Source organism: Hippocampus zosterae, chromosome 1, assembly GCF_025434085.1.
Source record: "Hippocampus zosterae strain Florida chromosome 1, ASM2543408v3, whole genome shotgun sequence".
NCBI lineage: Eukaryota > Metazoa > Chordata > Actinopteri > Syngnathiformes > Syngnathidae > Hippocampus > Hippocampus zosterae.
This window is the reverse complement of record NC_067451.1, coordinates 31,423,091-31,436,091: the sequence shown is the minus strand read 5'-3', so window position 1 is coordinate 31,436,091 and position 13,001 is coordinate 31,423,091. Positions and strand designations below refer to the sequence as shown.

Here is a 13,001-nt window from a genome sequence, read left to right as displayed (position 1 = left end):
CCGCACATATTGGATATAATTTAAGACATGGAATTTTAAACCAACAAAAAAAATTGATGTAAAAAATTTAAATACTATACTAGAAATTAAATTCTCAATACTGGCGCCATATTCCAAAAACAAACATACAAACAAAAACCTAAATTTTGACAACCCCGCATTGAAGCCTCCATGGTTCCTTCCACCGAGACGTCTTTGCTGTCGTGTGCAACATGGCGGCGTCCGGGTGGCATGCAGGAAAGTACATTTATAAAAACAATCGAATTTTGTTGACCAACATCGAGAAAATGTTGTTTCATAGGTAAGATAAATTCCATATTTGTGTCTCTTCAAATGTTACCCAGACGAGTTTATTCGTTTATCTTTTTTTCATTAACGCTAGCATCCTTGAGCAGGAGGTCATCATGCCACTGTAACTCACTGCAGGCTGTCAAAATAAATGCATTTTCTATACGGTATATCCTTATTATGATTGTGAAAAGTCATCAATCGATTATGTAGGCTCCTTCTTAGAATAAATACCCATTTCTGTTTTTAAATTGTATGTACGTATGTATGTAGGCCACTGAATGTTTACATTTCAAATGTTTTATAATTGCTTTATTTACTTTCTTTTAAAAAGGAATTTTGCTGCGAGCTCAGCTTTACGCCAACAAGCTGTAGAAACCAACAAAGGCAAGTAGAAAGGAGGGTATTTTTTCGACATTTTCATGTTAATATTTTATATTTCATTAAGTAATACAACAGCCTTTAACAATGTATTTATCTTACATTTATTTATTACATTTATTACATTTATTTGAATTGAATGTGTGTAGATTTTGTCTTTCTGTCCTCCTTTTTAATGTACCTTTTGTGTGTGTGTGTTTTAAGTTTTACCTTTTATTTTGATTTGTGTTTTAAGCTTTCAATCGTTTAAATAAATCTACAACACATTTCTGTATTTTGTTGTAGGAGACTCCTTGGAGACAATCACCATACCCAGAAAGAAAGTATGGTATGTGTTTGTACCATTAGTTTATAGGGAAGACATATACAGTATCTATACCGTCAGTGTTTGAATTTTAATAGCTAACTAATAACATTTTCTAACAGATTTTTTCCTCAGTCATTCATTTTGTTAATCACTACATTATGTAGTGTTCAGTTTCTTCAAAATTCTGTGTCCAATTCATTTTAAAATCCCATTCAGTGCGTTGTAGATTCGATCACGGGAGCTGGCATCTTGGAGGTGAAAAACCTAATTAAATGTTTTGCTGCTGTATGAATTATCTACAATTTGAGGGTGCTAAAATGTGCTGGACCTTGAATGAGTGCTTCGTTGGCCACGTTTGCCTAGCGCCCCCTAGCCGACCAAGAAGTGGCATTTGAACAAATGTTGAATTTGAAGCTAAAGATGCAAAATACTTGAATTTGAAATTGAAGCTGAAGTGGGCACTGAATTTAGAATTTTTGAAGCTGAAACGTCTACACTTTTTGATGGAAAAAAAAACAGTTGAAGAAATTTGGTAGTGAAGTAATTCAGTGCAAATGGTTCAAATTCGAACTGGTAGTGCAGGTGTACTTCCATAATTATACAGTTGCAAGAAATAGAATGTGAACTATTTGGAATGACATAAATTTCTGCATGAATTGACTGTAGAATGTGTTCTGACTTCTGATGTTCTTCAAAGTCACACAATAATAATAAAGAATGTTTAAAGTAATACCACAAAAAACAATTACTGCATTTCCATGTTTTTATTTCTTTGTGAGGTATGTGTTTTAAGAACATAAAGTGAATGTTGATTATTTCAATTTAATATTTTAATTTGACTCCAAAAGGTTCACATACAGTCAATTTTCTTACAGCTTTAATGACGACATTTATTTTTAAATGTCATATCATTTGAAATAATAACTGCTGTTTTATTTTTTTCACTGGAAAAAAAGGAGCAAAGAATCAGTATTGGAGGCCTTGGCTGTGACCGTGCGCAGGGTGAGTTTCCCTATTCTTTCTTTCTGTCTATTCATTCATATTTGCAGTACAGCTGTGGCAGAATGATTTGGAATGCTGGCGCAGCAAGACACTCAAAACACTGGGGTGGGGGGGGCTCCTTGGGCAAAAAAGTCAACCCTGCTTTTAGTATGCTCTTCACGAGTGTGATTGCGTTCCGTGGAGTACAATTTTGCTGTGCTTTGGTCTTACCCTTACCCCACCTGTACTGCTGATGAACTTCTAATAACAGACCACTTCCTCATTTCATTTAACATTACCCTCCAGCTCTCAATCGCCAAATCACCCCATACCTTTGCTTACCGTAATTTTGAAGACATCAACAATGACTCTCTCACTTCATGGATCGCCACCATGACTCTGGACACAGATTCCACTCCTGACGATTTGCTTTCCTGATATAACTCTGGTCTCATCAACATCCTCAATACGCTCGCTCCTGTCAAGTCCCACTCTCTTTTTTACCCGGTCTGCCCCCTGGTTCACCCCTCATCTCCGTTCCATGAAATCCAAAACCCGGCAGTTTGAAAGACTCTACAGGAAAACTGGTCTCACTGCTCACAAGGACATCTACACAGCTCAACTATCCGCCTACAAGGACATCTACACAGCTCAACTATCCGCCTACAAGGACTCCATCTTGCAAGCGAAATCACAATACAGTACTACTCTGGACTCATCTGCTCCAACGCTGGAAATACGAACACTCTCTTTTCTCTCTGGAACAGAATCACTCAACCCCCTGTCTCCCTACCACCTCACTTTTATTCCTCTGACACTTGCAACACTCTCCTCCTATTTTTCAATGAAAAAATCAACAAAATCCACCAGCACCTGGGCTCCTATGTACCACTCCCCTCCACTGACCACCCTAGCCCATGCCAACTGTTATCCTCTTTTGAACTCCCCCATCCCTCATTAATCTCAGATCTCATCATCAAATCCAAGACGTACTCCTGTCAGCTAGATCTCCCCACAGATCTAGTTAAATCCTGCTTACCCTGTGTGCTTCCATTCATTTCAGCCATTATTCATTCCTCTGTCCACTGGAATTGTTCCTATCCCCTTCAAAATTGCAGCTGTCACCCCAATCCTGAAAAAAAAAACAGTTCAAATCCCAATGATTTCAATAACCTACGCCCCATCTCTCACCTTGCTTTCAGCTCTAAAATTCTCGAAAAAATTGTTGCCTCTCATCTCCACTCCCACCTCACCTGCAACAGTCTTTATGAACAATTCCAGTCCAGCTTCCGTCCCCGTCACAGTACAGAAACAGCCCTCATAAAAATCACAAATGATCTTTTTACACATGAAATCACAAATGATCCCCTGTCAGAAGGAGTTTCAACTCCCACCTCCGACAGAGCTTTTCCCATGCTCCGGGGGAGGCGGGGGGCATTGAGCCCGAGTGGTGGAGATCTTGCCCCAAGTGGAGGAGTTCAAGTATCTTGGGGCCTTGTTCACGAGTGGGGGCAGAAGGGAGCGGGAGATCGTCTGCTGTGATGCGAACGTTGTATCGGTCTGTCGTGGTGAAGAAAGAGCTGAGCCAAAGGGCGAAGCTCTCAATTTACCGGTCGATCTACGTTCCAACCCTCATCTATGGTCACGAGCTCTGGGTCGTGACCGAAAGAACGAGATCCCGGTTACAAGCGGCCGAAATAAGTTTTCTCCACAGGGTGTCCGGGCTCTCCCTTAGAGATAAGGTGAGAAGCTCGGTCATCCGGGAGGGGCTCAGAGTCGAGCCGCTTCTCCTCCACATCGAGAGGAGCCAGATGAGGTGGCTTGGGCATCTGATTCGGATGCCTCCTGAGCACCTCCCCGGTGAGGTGTTCCACCGGGAGGAGACCCAGAGGAAGACCCAGGACACGCTGGAGAGACTATGTCACCCAGCTTGCCTGGGAACGACTCGGGATCCCCCCGGGAGAGCTGGAAGAAGTAGCTAGGGAGAGGGAAGTCTGGGCTTCCCTGCTAAAGCTGTTGCCCCCACGACCCGGCCCCGGATAAGCGGTAGATGATGGATGGATGGATGGATGGATGGATGGATCTTTTCATGGCAGCAGATTCTGGCTTAGTCTCCATCCTCATCCTCCTTGACCTGAGTGCAGCATTCGACACAATTTCTCACCCCATCCTCCTTAATAGACTCTCCACCATAGGCATCCCCCCCCCCCCCACTAAGTTGGTTCCACTCTTGTCTCACTGGTCGCTCTCAGTTCATCCAACTCAATTCCTTCACTTGACAATCCCTCCCTGTCTCCTCTGATGTACGTCCTGGGCCCCCTCCTTTTCATCATCTACCTTCACTCCCTTGGCAATATTTTTCGCAATTTTGGAATACACTTTCACTGCTTCGCGGATGACGCCCAGCTCTACCTCTCCAGCAAACCCGACACCTCCCTCCCACCCTCCTCCCTCTCCAACTGTCTCTCAGAAATCAAATCTTGGTTCACCCATAACTTCCTCAAGCTAAATAGCAATTAAACAGAACTCCCCCTCGTCTGTAGCAAATCCACCCTACACAAAGTCGACAGTTTTTCCCTGACGATTGATAATTCCACTTTATCTCCTTCCCTCCAGGTCAAGAGCCTGGGTGTCATCCTCGACAGCTCACTATCTATCCACTCGCACTTCAATAACATTACCCGGTCCGCATATTTCCACCTCCGTAATATCAACCGTCTCCATCCCTCTCTCACTCCTCAAACCACTGCTATCCGTGTTCACAGTCTCGTCACCTCGACGATTGCAATTCACTTCTTTTCGGCGTCCATCACAAATTCCTCCATAAACTTCAACTTGTTCAGAATTCAGCATCCCGGATCATCACGAGAACCCCCTCCTTCCATCACATCACCCCCATCCTCCGACAGCTCCACTTTTAAAATACTTCTCTATACATTCAAAGCCATCCATAACCTTGTCCCCCACCCCCTATCGTCAGATCTTCTTCAGATTTCCATTCCCTCTCGCTCACTCAGATCCTCATCCTCCCTCCACCTCTCTGTACCCTCTGCCCGTCTCAGTACAATGGGGTTCAGAGCCTTCAGCCGCTCTGCCCCCAAACTCTGGAACTCACTTCCACCCAATATTCGTAATATTGACACTCTTCCCACATTCCAAACTGAGCTCAGAACCCACCTATTCAGACTTGCATATTCAACTTAAATCTATCTCTTCTTTTATTTATAATTTTATCTGTGGTTTTAATATATCTCTTGGTTGTAAAGTGTCCTTGAGTGCTGTGAAAGGCGCTTACAAATAAAATGTATTACGGTATTATTGTTTTTAGGTGAAGTTAGTTACAACAAAGATAGTGATTCTTCTATATTTCACATTCCAAATGTTAACATAAATGTTTCTTTTTTTTTCTACCAGGATCATACAGCTTATCCCTACCAATTCCAGGATGATCCTTACCTCTCCCCGAGGAACGCTGCCGAGTTTGTGCGAAACATTCAAACTCCTACACAAACCTTCACTGTTTTTGTTCAACCTCTGATTGGTCTTTGATGTCATTTATCACACTTCTGGTCTCTACCATACTTTTGTCTACCATAAAGATGTATTTCTTCACTGATAAAACAACATAAACGTTATAAACTTTATCTCAGAGGACAAACGTACCCTGCAACATCTGAATGTTCATTGTGTCTCTCTGTCGCTATCTCTCTTACTCTCTCGCTCTGCCTTGCAGAAGTTGTACTCTCTCTCTCAAGAGTCTGGCAGATCTGCAGCGAAATACTTTGTCAACAATCATCCAAAGTTCTTCACCAAAGATTTTGCTGAACCGCATATACCTGTAAGAGACATGCATAGCATAATAAATATAGACTTGTGTCTATAGTTATGAAAAGTAAAATTTTATCACACTGGATTGTCAGTGTAAATGGAATGAACGTGTTTGCTTGGTGTATGTAGTGTCTCATGCCAGATACGATATCACTGCGCCTTGAAGAAGTGAGTGAAGAGTCACTGAAAGAAAGGATCAGCTTGAGAAAAGTTAAGGCTGCTGTCGACATGTACGATCAACTGCTGCAAGCCGGTAAGTGCAATATGCATACAATCAATAGCAATGGATATCTTCTAGACCTGGGGTGCCCAAACTTTTTGGACCGAAGATCACAAGCTCAGCGCTGATCACAAGCTGCAATTGCAGACTGTTGAGTGCTAACAACTTCCGGTGACGTAGGTCACGCGCCAACGTACGTTAAAGATTTACCTGCTTTATTGTATTTTTAAAATATTTTTTTGTGAAAATGAGACTGATATAATGATTAGGGTGCAGTGTACATTAACACAAAAAACATATTACTAACATGTACAAAGACACACAAATGGTTGTTTGTTTTTTTTCTCCTCTACACCTCTCAGATCTACTTGGGAAGTGTCTTAGATCTACCGATCGATCAGGATCGACGTAATGGGCACCCCTGTTCTAGACCAGTGATTCTAAACCTTGGTTCAGTCAAACCCAGAGGTTTGATGGAGCCTCTGACGTTTAGGTTAAGACACACCTGATTCAAGATGTCAATTAGTTATGACATGCCCGCTAGGCCATCACTGGCTGCAGATGATCACATCACATGGCATTGCTTGTCCATTCAGTGCTGTAGGAAATTTCGTTCGCGCGCGTGTGTGTGTGTGTGTGTGTGTGTGTGTGTGTGTGTGTGTGTGTGTGTGTGTGTGTGTGTGTGTGTGTGTGTGTGTGTGTGTGTGTGTGTGTGTGTGTGTGTGTGTGTGTGTGTGTGTGTGTGTGTGTGTGTGTGTGTGTGTGTGTGGAGGGTTTGGTGAATGTGCATATTAACTGGTTGGGTTTGGTACTTCTAAGAACGTTAAGAACCACTGTTCTCGACCCACTGTTATTGGGGGTCTTTCCCTCATTTAACTTTTCCACACTGAAAAGTGCAATGGTGACTACTTTCCTTTTCCTCACAAAAGGTCATTACATTTGAGGAACCCATTATAAAAAAAACACGGCAGATTTCTGCAAATGTATTGGGGATTTCCGCAACAGACTTGCATGTTGCACAAAAAAAGTCTACAATATTGCGGGGCCGTGAACGATGAACATGCAAATACCCTTAGCAAGTGTGCATCCTATGTGCAGTATCATTTGTTTGTGCAAATTTATAGCCTCAACTCTATTTTCCAGGGACGTCTGTGTCAATGGAGACAACCCACAACCTGTTAGACTTGATTTGTCTCTTTTGTGACAGAGACCCTGTCCAAGAGGATGGGCCACAGACAGAGGACATGGTGAGTCACCGCTGATTCAGTCCTCTCTGTGACAACATTGGACGAGAAATAGAAGACCCTTATTATACTACAACTAAATGTCACAAAATAAAAAAAAATTAAAAGTTGAATACGGACAGCTTTATCTGAAACTGTAAATGAGAACAATCAAATTGATCCGGGTTTCCTATTTTAGGAGGAATCTGTAAATGACGTGAAGAAATGGAAAGGGAAAGTCCGTCGCCCCTCAGCCTTGCTCAAGTTTACCTGGAAGGAAAATAACAATGCAGAAAGAATATTTAACCTAGTGCCGGAGAAAGATACCCGATGTTACTCTGCTCTCATCAGAGGGATGGTGAAGGTAGGCTTTCACGTGTACCAGGAACGGTTTATTGCTTATACAAGTATTGCTGCACGAGACACATGGACCAACCACAAAATTGTCACAGTGGAATGATCTCCAATGTAAAAGGCAGACGTACACTACTTGTACGTCAAATGTTCTTGACTTGAAAAAAAAGAAAGAATGTTCAGTTTTGGTTGACATTTTCTGAAAATTATTCATTTACCGATATACGGCTGCGTACTGAACCTTATTTTCAGTCACGCTATGAGTGGCTGTTGCAGATAAGCTAGGCCATCAATCAAACAAAAAAGACATCTGTGTTTCTTTATATTTTGATGTCTTTGTGATAAGCAACTCAACATTAGCATTTCACAACAGGAATGGCTATGATGAAATAAAAACGAAATATAAAAGTTTCCTTTTAGAAATCCAAACTTCAAATGACATCTTGATGGGCGGGCACGGCTCCCTAGGGCCCGCCCTAGAAGACGGGTCTGGCATGTGGTGTGGGATGGGGACCAAGGGGAATACAAAACATAGCCAGCTTTCTTAACCGACTGGATCGAATTATTTACAACTGTATAAGTGTCAATCAAGATAGCATTTAGTGGCCAACACAACCTCCGTCGGTCACCAGACTGACTGGCGATGTGTAAACATTTTGGGATGGAGGACGAGTGCTCCTCTTGTCCGTTTGGAGCAAAGTGAAGTCACTCACTGCTAACGCGGTGAACATACGAGACATGCGGCGCATGGTGATTTTTCACATTCGGTCGAGCGATATCAATTGCTCTGGCTGGGGGCGGCCTCCACGCAATTTTGAACGCAGGAAAACCCCTGGATACATTCTGTATTGACGGTCAGGATATTATTTAAGGGGTCATATTGTTGTGGCGAGTTGGTGTATGTCTGTTAAAACTTCACTGTATCAGGGATCCTTGCATTTTACACTTGTATGTGTCTTTAGCACGGAGCCTATGCAAAGGCGTTCAGCGTGTACACAGACCTGCTCAACAAGAGACTCACTGGTAAGTTGCTCGACGTAGCTGGATCAAAATGGTCGAAACATTCGCCGTTACTTTGGAAAGGTAAAATGGAACAAAATCTTGATTTGATTCTAGTTTTAGTCTAATCGTGATGTGGTTCCAAAGAGATAAATATCAATCCATTCTCCATTATCTCATCCGATTATCCTCACAAGGGTCACGGGCGTGCTTGAGTCTATAAGAGATCAATGTTACAGTTGAATATAAATAACTTTTCAGTTATGGAGCACAATGCATATCGTAATTATTAGTCATCTCCAAGCAGCCACCAACCTTCGGCTCTCTTTCCAGCTGACGTCCACATTTTCAACGCCTTGATCTCAGCTGTTCCAGAAGTCAGAGACAAATACATCGAAAGATGGGACCTCATTGCTGTAAGGCTTCAGACAACCTAGCAAATATTACATCTCATCTTCTCTCTCGTTCATGTTGTTTTTGTTTGTAGGAGATTTTAAACCAGATGAGTCGACAGAAAATCCATCCCAACCTGCAAACCTTTAACAGTGTTCTTAAAGCCTTGAGACGCTGTGGCTCTTTGGCCAGAACGTTGGCATTACAAACTCTGAGCGAGATGACGGCTCTCCGTATAGGTAATTCTCAAGACACACCTTTTTTTACGAAGCATTTCTCCTGCTTGCGGTGTAATGCGATGTCATTTGTTTGTGTGTGTAGCTCCCAGTCTGGCCACCTTTGACCATGTACTGGCTATATTTTACAAAGCAGGTGAGCACAGTCATTAATTTGTTTCTCTCTAAAAATATGAGGTGAAATGATCATTATATTATGTCTTCCTCGGAGAAAAAAATTACATGTTACTCACCCAAAAAGGAGGTTGTGAACTGGTGATTAGCATGCCAAAGGTGCTTCAAATGTACCAAACCAGTCAAAAGGTTTTCCTCATCCAATTTTGCTGGCTTTTGTGACTACGGTGCTCTTGTCATAAGACAATGTTTTGTCATTTAGCATCAGCTGGCCAGGGCAACACTGACATTTTGCAGGAAGTGATGTCGGAGTTGGCAGGGAAAAGCTTCATCTGCCAGGATCCCGGTGACGGTAGGTAATACGCGTGTGTGTGTGTGTGTGTGTGTGCGCGCGCGCGCATGTGTGTACGTGTTTAATCGCCAAATTGTCCTATAAAACAATTTTGTGTGATATGGATCTCATTAACAAAGTGGAGAACGATTCCCAGTAATTTAAAGTACCGGTATGCCTTTTTGTCTTTTTCTCATCAGTTCTATTCTTCTCTAGTGCCATGAGGATTGTAAGTCACTTTTTTTAATAATGCATTTCTTTAACACAAATTCTTTAACACGAATATTTGCCACTTAGAGCATTTGTTTTAATTGTAATAATGTAAGATATTATCCTATCTGCTGTTCATAAATTGGATTTAAATGACATCCCCATTAGAATTTAACTGTGTTGTTTTATATATTTTTTGTATGTGTTGTTTCTTTTTTTGTTTTTCCCCACATTTATCATTGCAGTGTCTGGATTATAAAGATCTGGATCTTGGATATAAAATCCAAAATCTGGTAGAGGTGGGGGAGAACTGGAGGCTTCTGGGTGATTCCTACCACCGGAGTGTTTATTAGTAAGAGATGTCCTCATGAGTGAGCTGCTTATGCTACTGGATGCAATTGTGTTTGCACAGAAACTGTATTCCTAACCTAGCACGACTGTTTATTCGGGAGCAAAAAATAATTAAAGTGGTCTTCCCCTGTTTCCTCTTTAGTGGGCGCTTCTTCAGCCTGTTGTGTATGATGGAACACATTGATGTGGTGCTGAAGTGGTATAAAGAGCTCATTCCCTCGGTGAGTGCCTCTATATCTGTACGGCTAGAACAGGGGTGGGCAAACTTTTTGGCTCGGGGGCCGCATTGACTTTCAACATTTGACAGAAGGGCCAGATCAGCACGAGCTATGGTACATTAAAAAAAACTGCATTTGTTGACAGTCCATATCAAACATCAACAGAACAACAGCATGAAAGTGCTGTATTAATATTCTTTTTTAAATGACAACAGTGTTGTTGATTACCTATTTTAGCCTGTGCATTGCTGCAGATGGGTTGTGATCAAACCAGTAGGAGTAGAGCGATACAGAGGTCGAAAAGCCCCCCCCCCCCCCCCCCCCGTTCTGCAACTTCAAGTCAATGCGCCACCTGGAGGTGAAATGCCTATCATTACAAGTCCAATTGAAATGAATGCAAGCATTCACATTGAACCTTAACTGTGGACCAACCTTAGGCGGGACGGATTAAAAGACCAGCGGGCCGTATTCGGCCCGCGGGCCGTAGTTTGCCCACCTCTGGGCTAGAATGTGCTAAATTGTGTTTAAAATCTTATATCATTCGCTCTAACCAGCATCAGATAGATTTTCTAATCACAAGGCCACAGTGCTATCCCCAATTGACGTTTAACATTTACAATGGGCTGAAATTGGATGACCTCTGAATGTTTTCATCTTGTTGTGGTACAAAGATTCAGCCCAAATTAATGAGTAGGAATGTCCAATGTACTTTTCATGGCTGGACATTTTACAAACCCGGACATATTTTTTACCTTTGGAACAATATTAGATGTGAAGGGGGGATTTTTTTTTTTAAACGTATGTTTAAGAACTCACTCATTAAAAAATTAGTGAAGACATTTAAAGCTGTGGACAGGTTTTGCGGAGGATAATTTTGTTACTCTCGCAAGGCATCAGTCTATTTCTTTGTGAAACTGGAAATTAGCATTTGCCAACACTGACACATTTTCCTGGCTATGTTTTATCATTCTAGTTGTATTACCCAAACTCACAAGGACTGAGAGACCTCCTGCAGGCTCTGGACACAGACAGTCGCTTGGACATGCTACCTACTATATGGAAAGGTTGCTAAGAGATGATATTACTGTTGTCCTGTATTATCTGTCGTAATACATTGGTCACTTAATGCGTCTGGCCTGGCACACCGACCCTGAACAGAGACGGACATAATTTTGGATTATGGCAAAAATAAATAAACAGATGAAATGTGACCAGATTGGATCTTCTGTCTTTCTAGATATCCGATCTCTGGGTCATGACAATAAACTCGAACTGATTGAGGAGCTGCTCAACTTAATGGCCAGAGAGAAACACAGTCCTGAGGTCAGCAGTCAAGATGATATCCGGTGTTGACATGATGATTTCCATTTTTAGTGTATCCACTAAAGATATTTTGTAAATCATCTCAATTTTTAATGTGCTAAAGGTCCAAGAGTCTTTTGCTGCGTGTGCACTCGATATAAAGAGTGTATTTGATCGCAACAGAAGTAGGACCAGCCTGGAGTGGAACAACACCACCCTCTCGCATGTTACTTCTCTCCTGCTGCGAGCCAACAAGATCCCAGAGGCTTGGTGAGAGACGCACTGTGTTTCTCTTTCTCTTATTTATTGTGCTGGTAACAATCTCTCAAGCGTAAATTTCAGAAGAAACTTAACTTACGAGTGGCTTCTCTGTTCTCTGCAGGGAGATGCTCCAGGTTTTCAAAGAACAGAACCGAGTTCCTTCGTAAGTCGCAAATGATTGCATTCAACTTCTTTTCTCCATAAGTAACAAAAGTGTCTAACTCCGGCTGAGGTAAAGTTCAATCAGATGTCAAACGGCAACACTCAACGCCAACATTAAGTACAGACAGAACTTTTCCAGAGCTCTGATCTACACAATTATTTTGCCACATGCAGGAAAAGGGAACTATAGAAGTTAGACAGATTACAGGCTACGTCTACCATTTGATGTTTCTATCAGATTTTGTTTTCTGCTCTTTAATTCATCAGCGCTGAGCTGTTGGAGGACTTCCTGTCCGTGTGCCGGAGCGAGGGCTCTGCCCAAAGAGCCGTCCAGCTTGTTCAGCTTTCGGCTGCCTTTTGTCTGCAGGCGACACAGAAACTGGCAAAGCTGACGCTAACTGGGTTTAATTTGAGTGAGGAGCAAAGGTGAGGAGGGCAGCGAAAAATATTTTAACACATTTTAGGGTTTTCATTGAGAAAATTAAGTTGTTTTTTTCTTCTATCCAGAATCATATTGTCTGAGCTGGAGAGTGTCACAGAGCCCACAGACTGAAGAAATGGGCCAGCATTCATTAAGAAAAACTGACTCCTACAATCAATTATTCAGTGAAAAATGTGAAAACAAGAGTATACCAGCTACGTATCCATGTAAGAAAAATGGGGCAATGGCAAGCTGTGCCTCCATTTATGGACAAAGATGTACAGTACTGTACTTCAATTGTGATGTTTTATTTGTCCGCCAGAGGTCACCATTTCCTCTCAAATGACTACGTTTTGGCGTGGTCTGCTGTATAGTAAAAAACAAAAGTGATTATCACAAATAAAGTGCTCTAAGTGCATGA

The 13,001-nt window shown here is 42.0% G+C and overlaps 1 protein-coding gene across 1 annotated transcript; it reads left to right on the top strand.

Moving 5' to 3' along the window:
- Positions 1 to 190: 190 nt before the first annotated feature.
- Positions 191 to 13,001, top strand: ptcd3 (pentatricopeptide repeat domain 3). The gene is made up of 23 exons (XM_052061058.1): positions 191 to 301; positions 623 to 675; positions 955 to 997; positions 1,933 to 1,978; positions 5,372 to 5,440; positions 5,691 to 5,795; positions 5,915 to 6,038; positions 7,149 to 7,252; positions 7,428 to 7,592; positions 8,545 to 8,605; positions 8,915 to 8,997; positions 9,069 to 9,213; positions 9,296 to 9,346; positions 9,587 to 9,676; positions 9,856 to 9,884; positions 10,111 to 10,217; positions 10,359 to 10,437; positions 11,408 to 11,498; positions 11,672 to 11,757; positions 11,861 to 12,006; positions 12,119 to 12,160; positions 12,427 to 12,585; positions 12,667 to 13,001. Exons 1-23 carry the CDS (start codon positions 213 to 215, stop codon positions 12,710 to 12,712), a joined length of 2,013 nt encoding a protein of 670 aa, XP_051917018.1. The 5' UTR covers positions 191 to 212; the 3' UTR covers positions 12,713 to 13,001.

What these genes read in the sequence shown, in the direction of transcription:
- ptcd3 (XM_052061058.1), top strand. Translation starts at nt 213, where the DNA reads ATGGCGGCGTCCGGGTGGCATGCAGGAAAGTACATTTATAAAAACAAT. An exon ending in GAGAAAATGTTGTTTCATAG is followed by an intron (nt 302 to 622) that starts GTAAGATAAATT and finishes TCTTTTAAAAAG; the next exon opens with GAATTTTGCTGCGAGCTCAG. An exon ending in GCTACCTACTATATGGAAAG is followed by an intron (nt 11,499 to 11,671) that starts GTTGCTAAGAGA and finishes CTGTCTTTCTAG; the next exon opens with ATATCCGATCTCTGGGTCAT.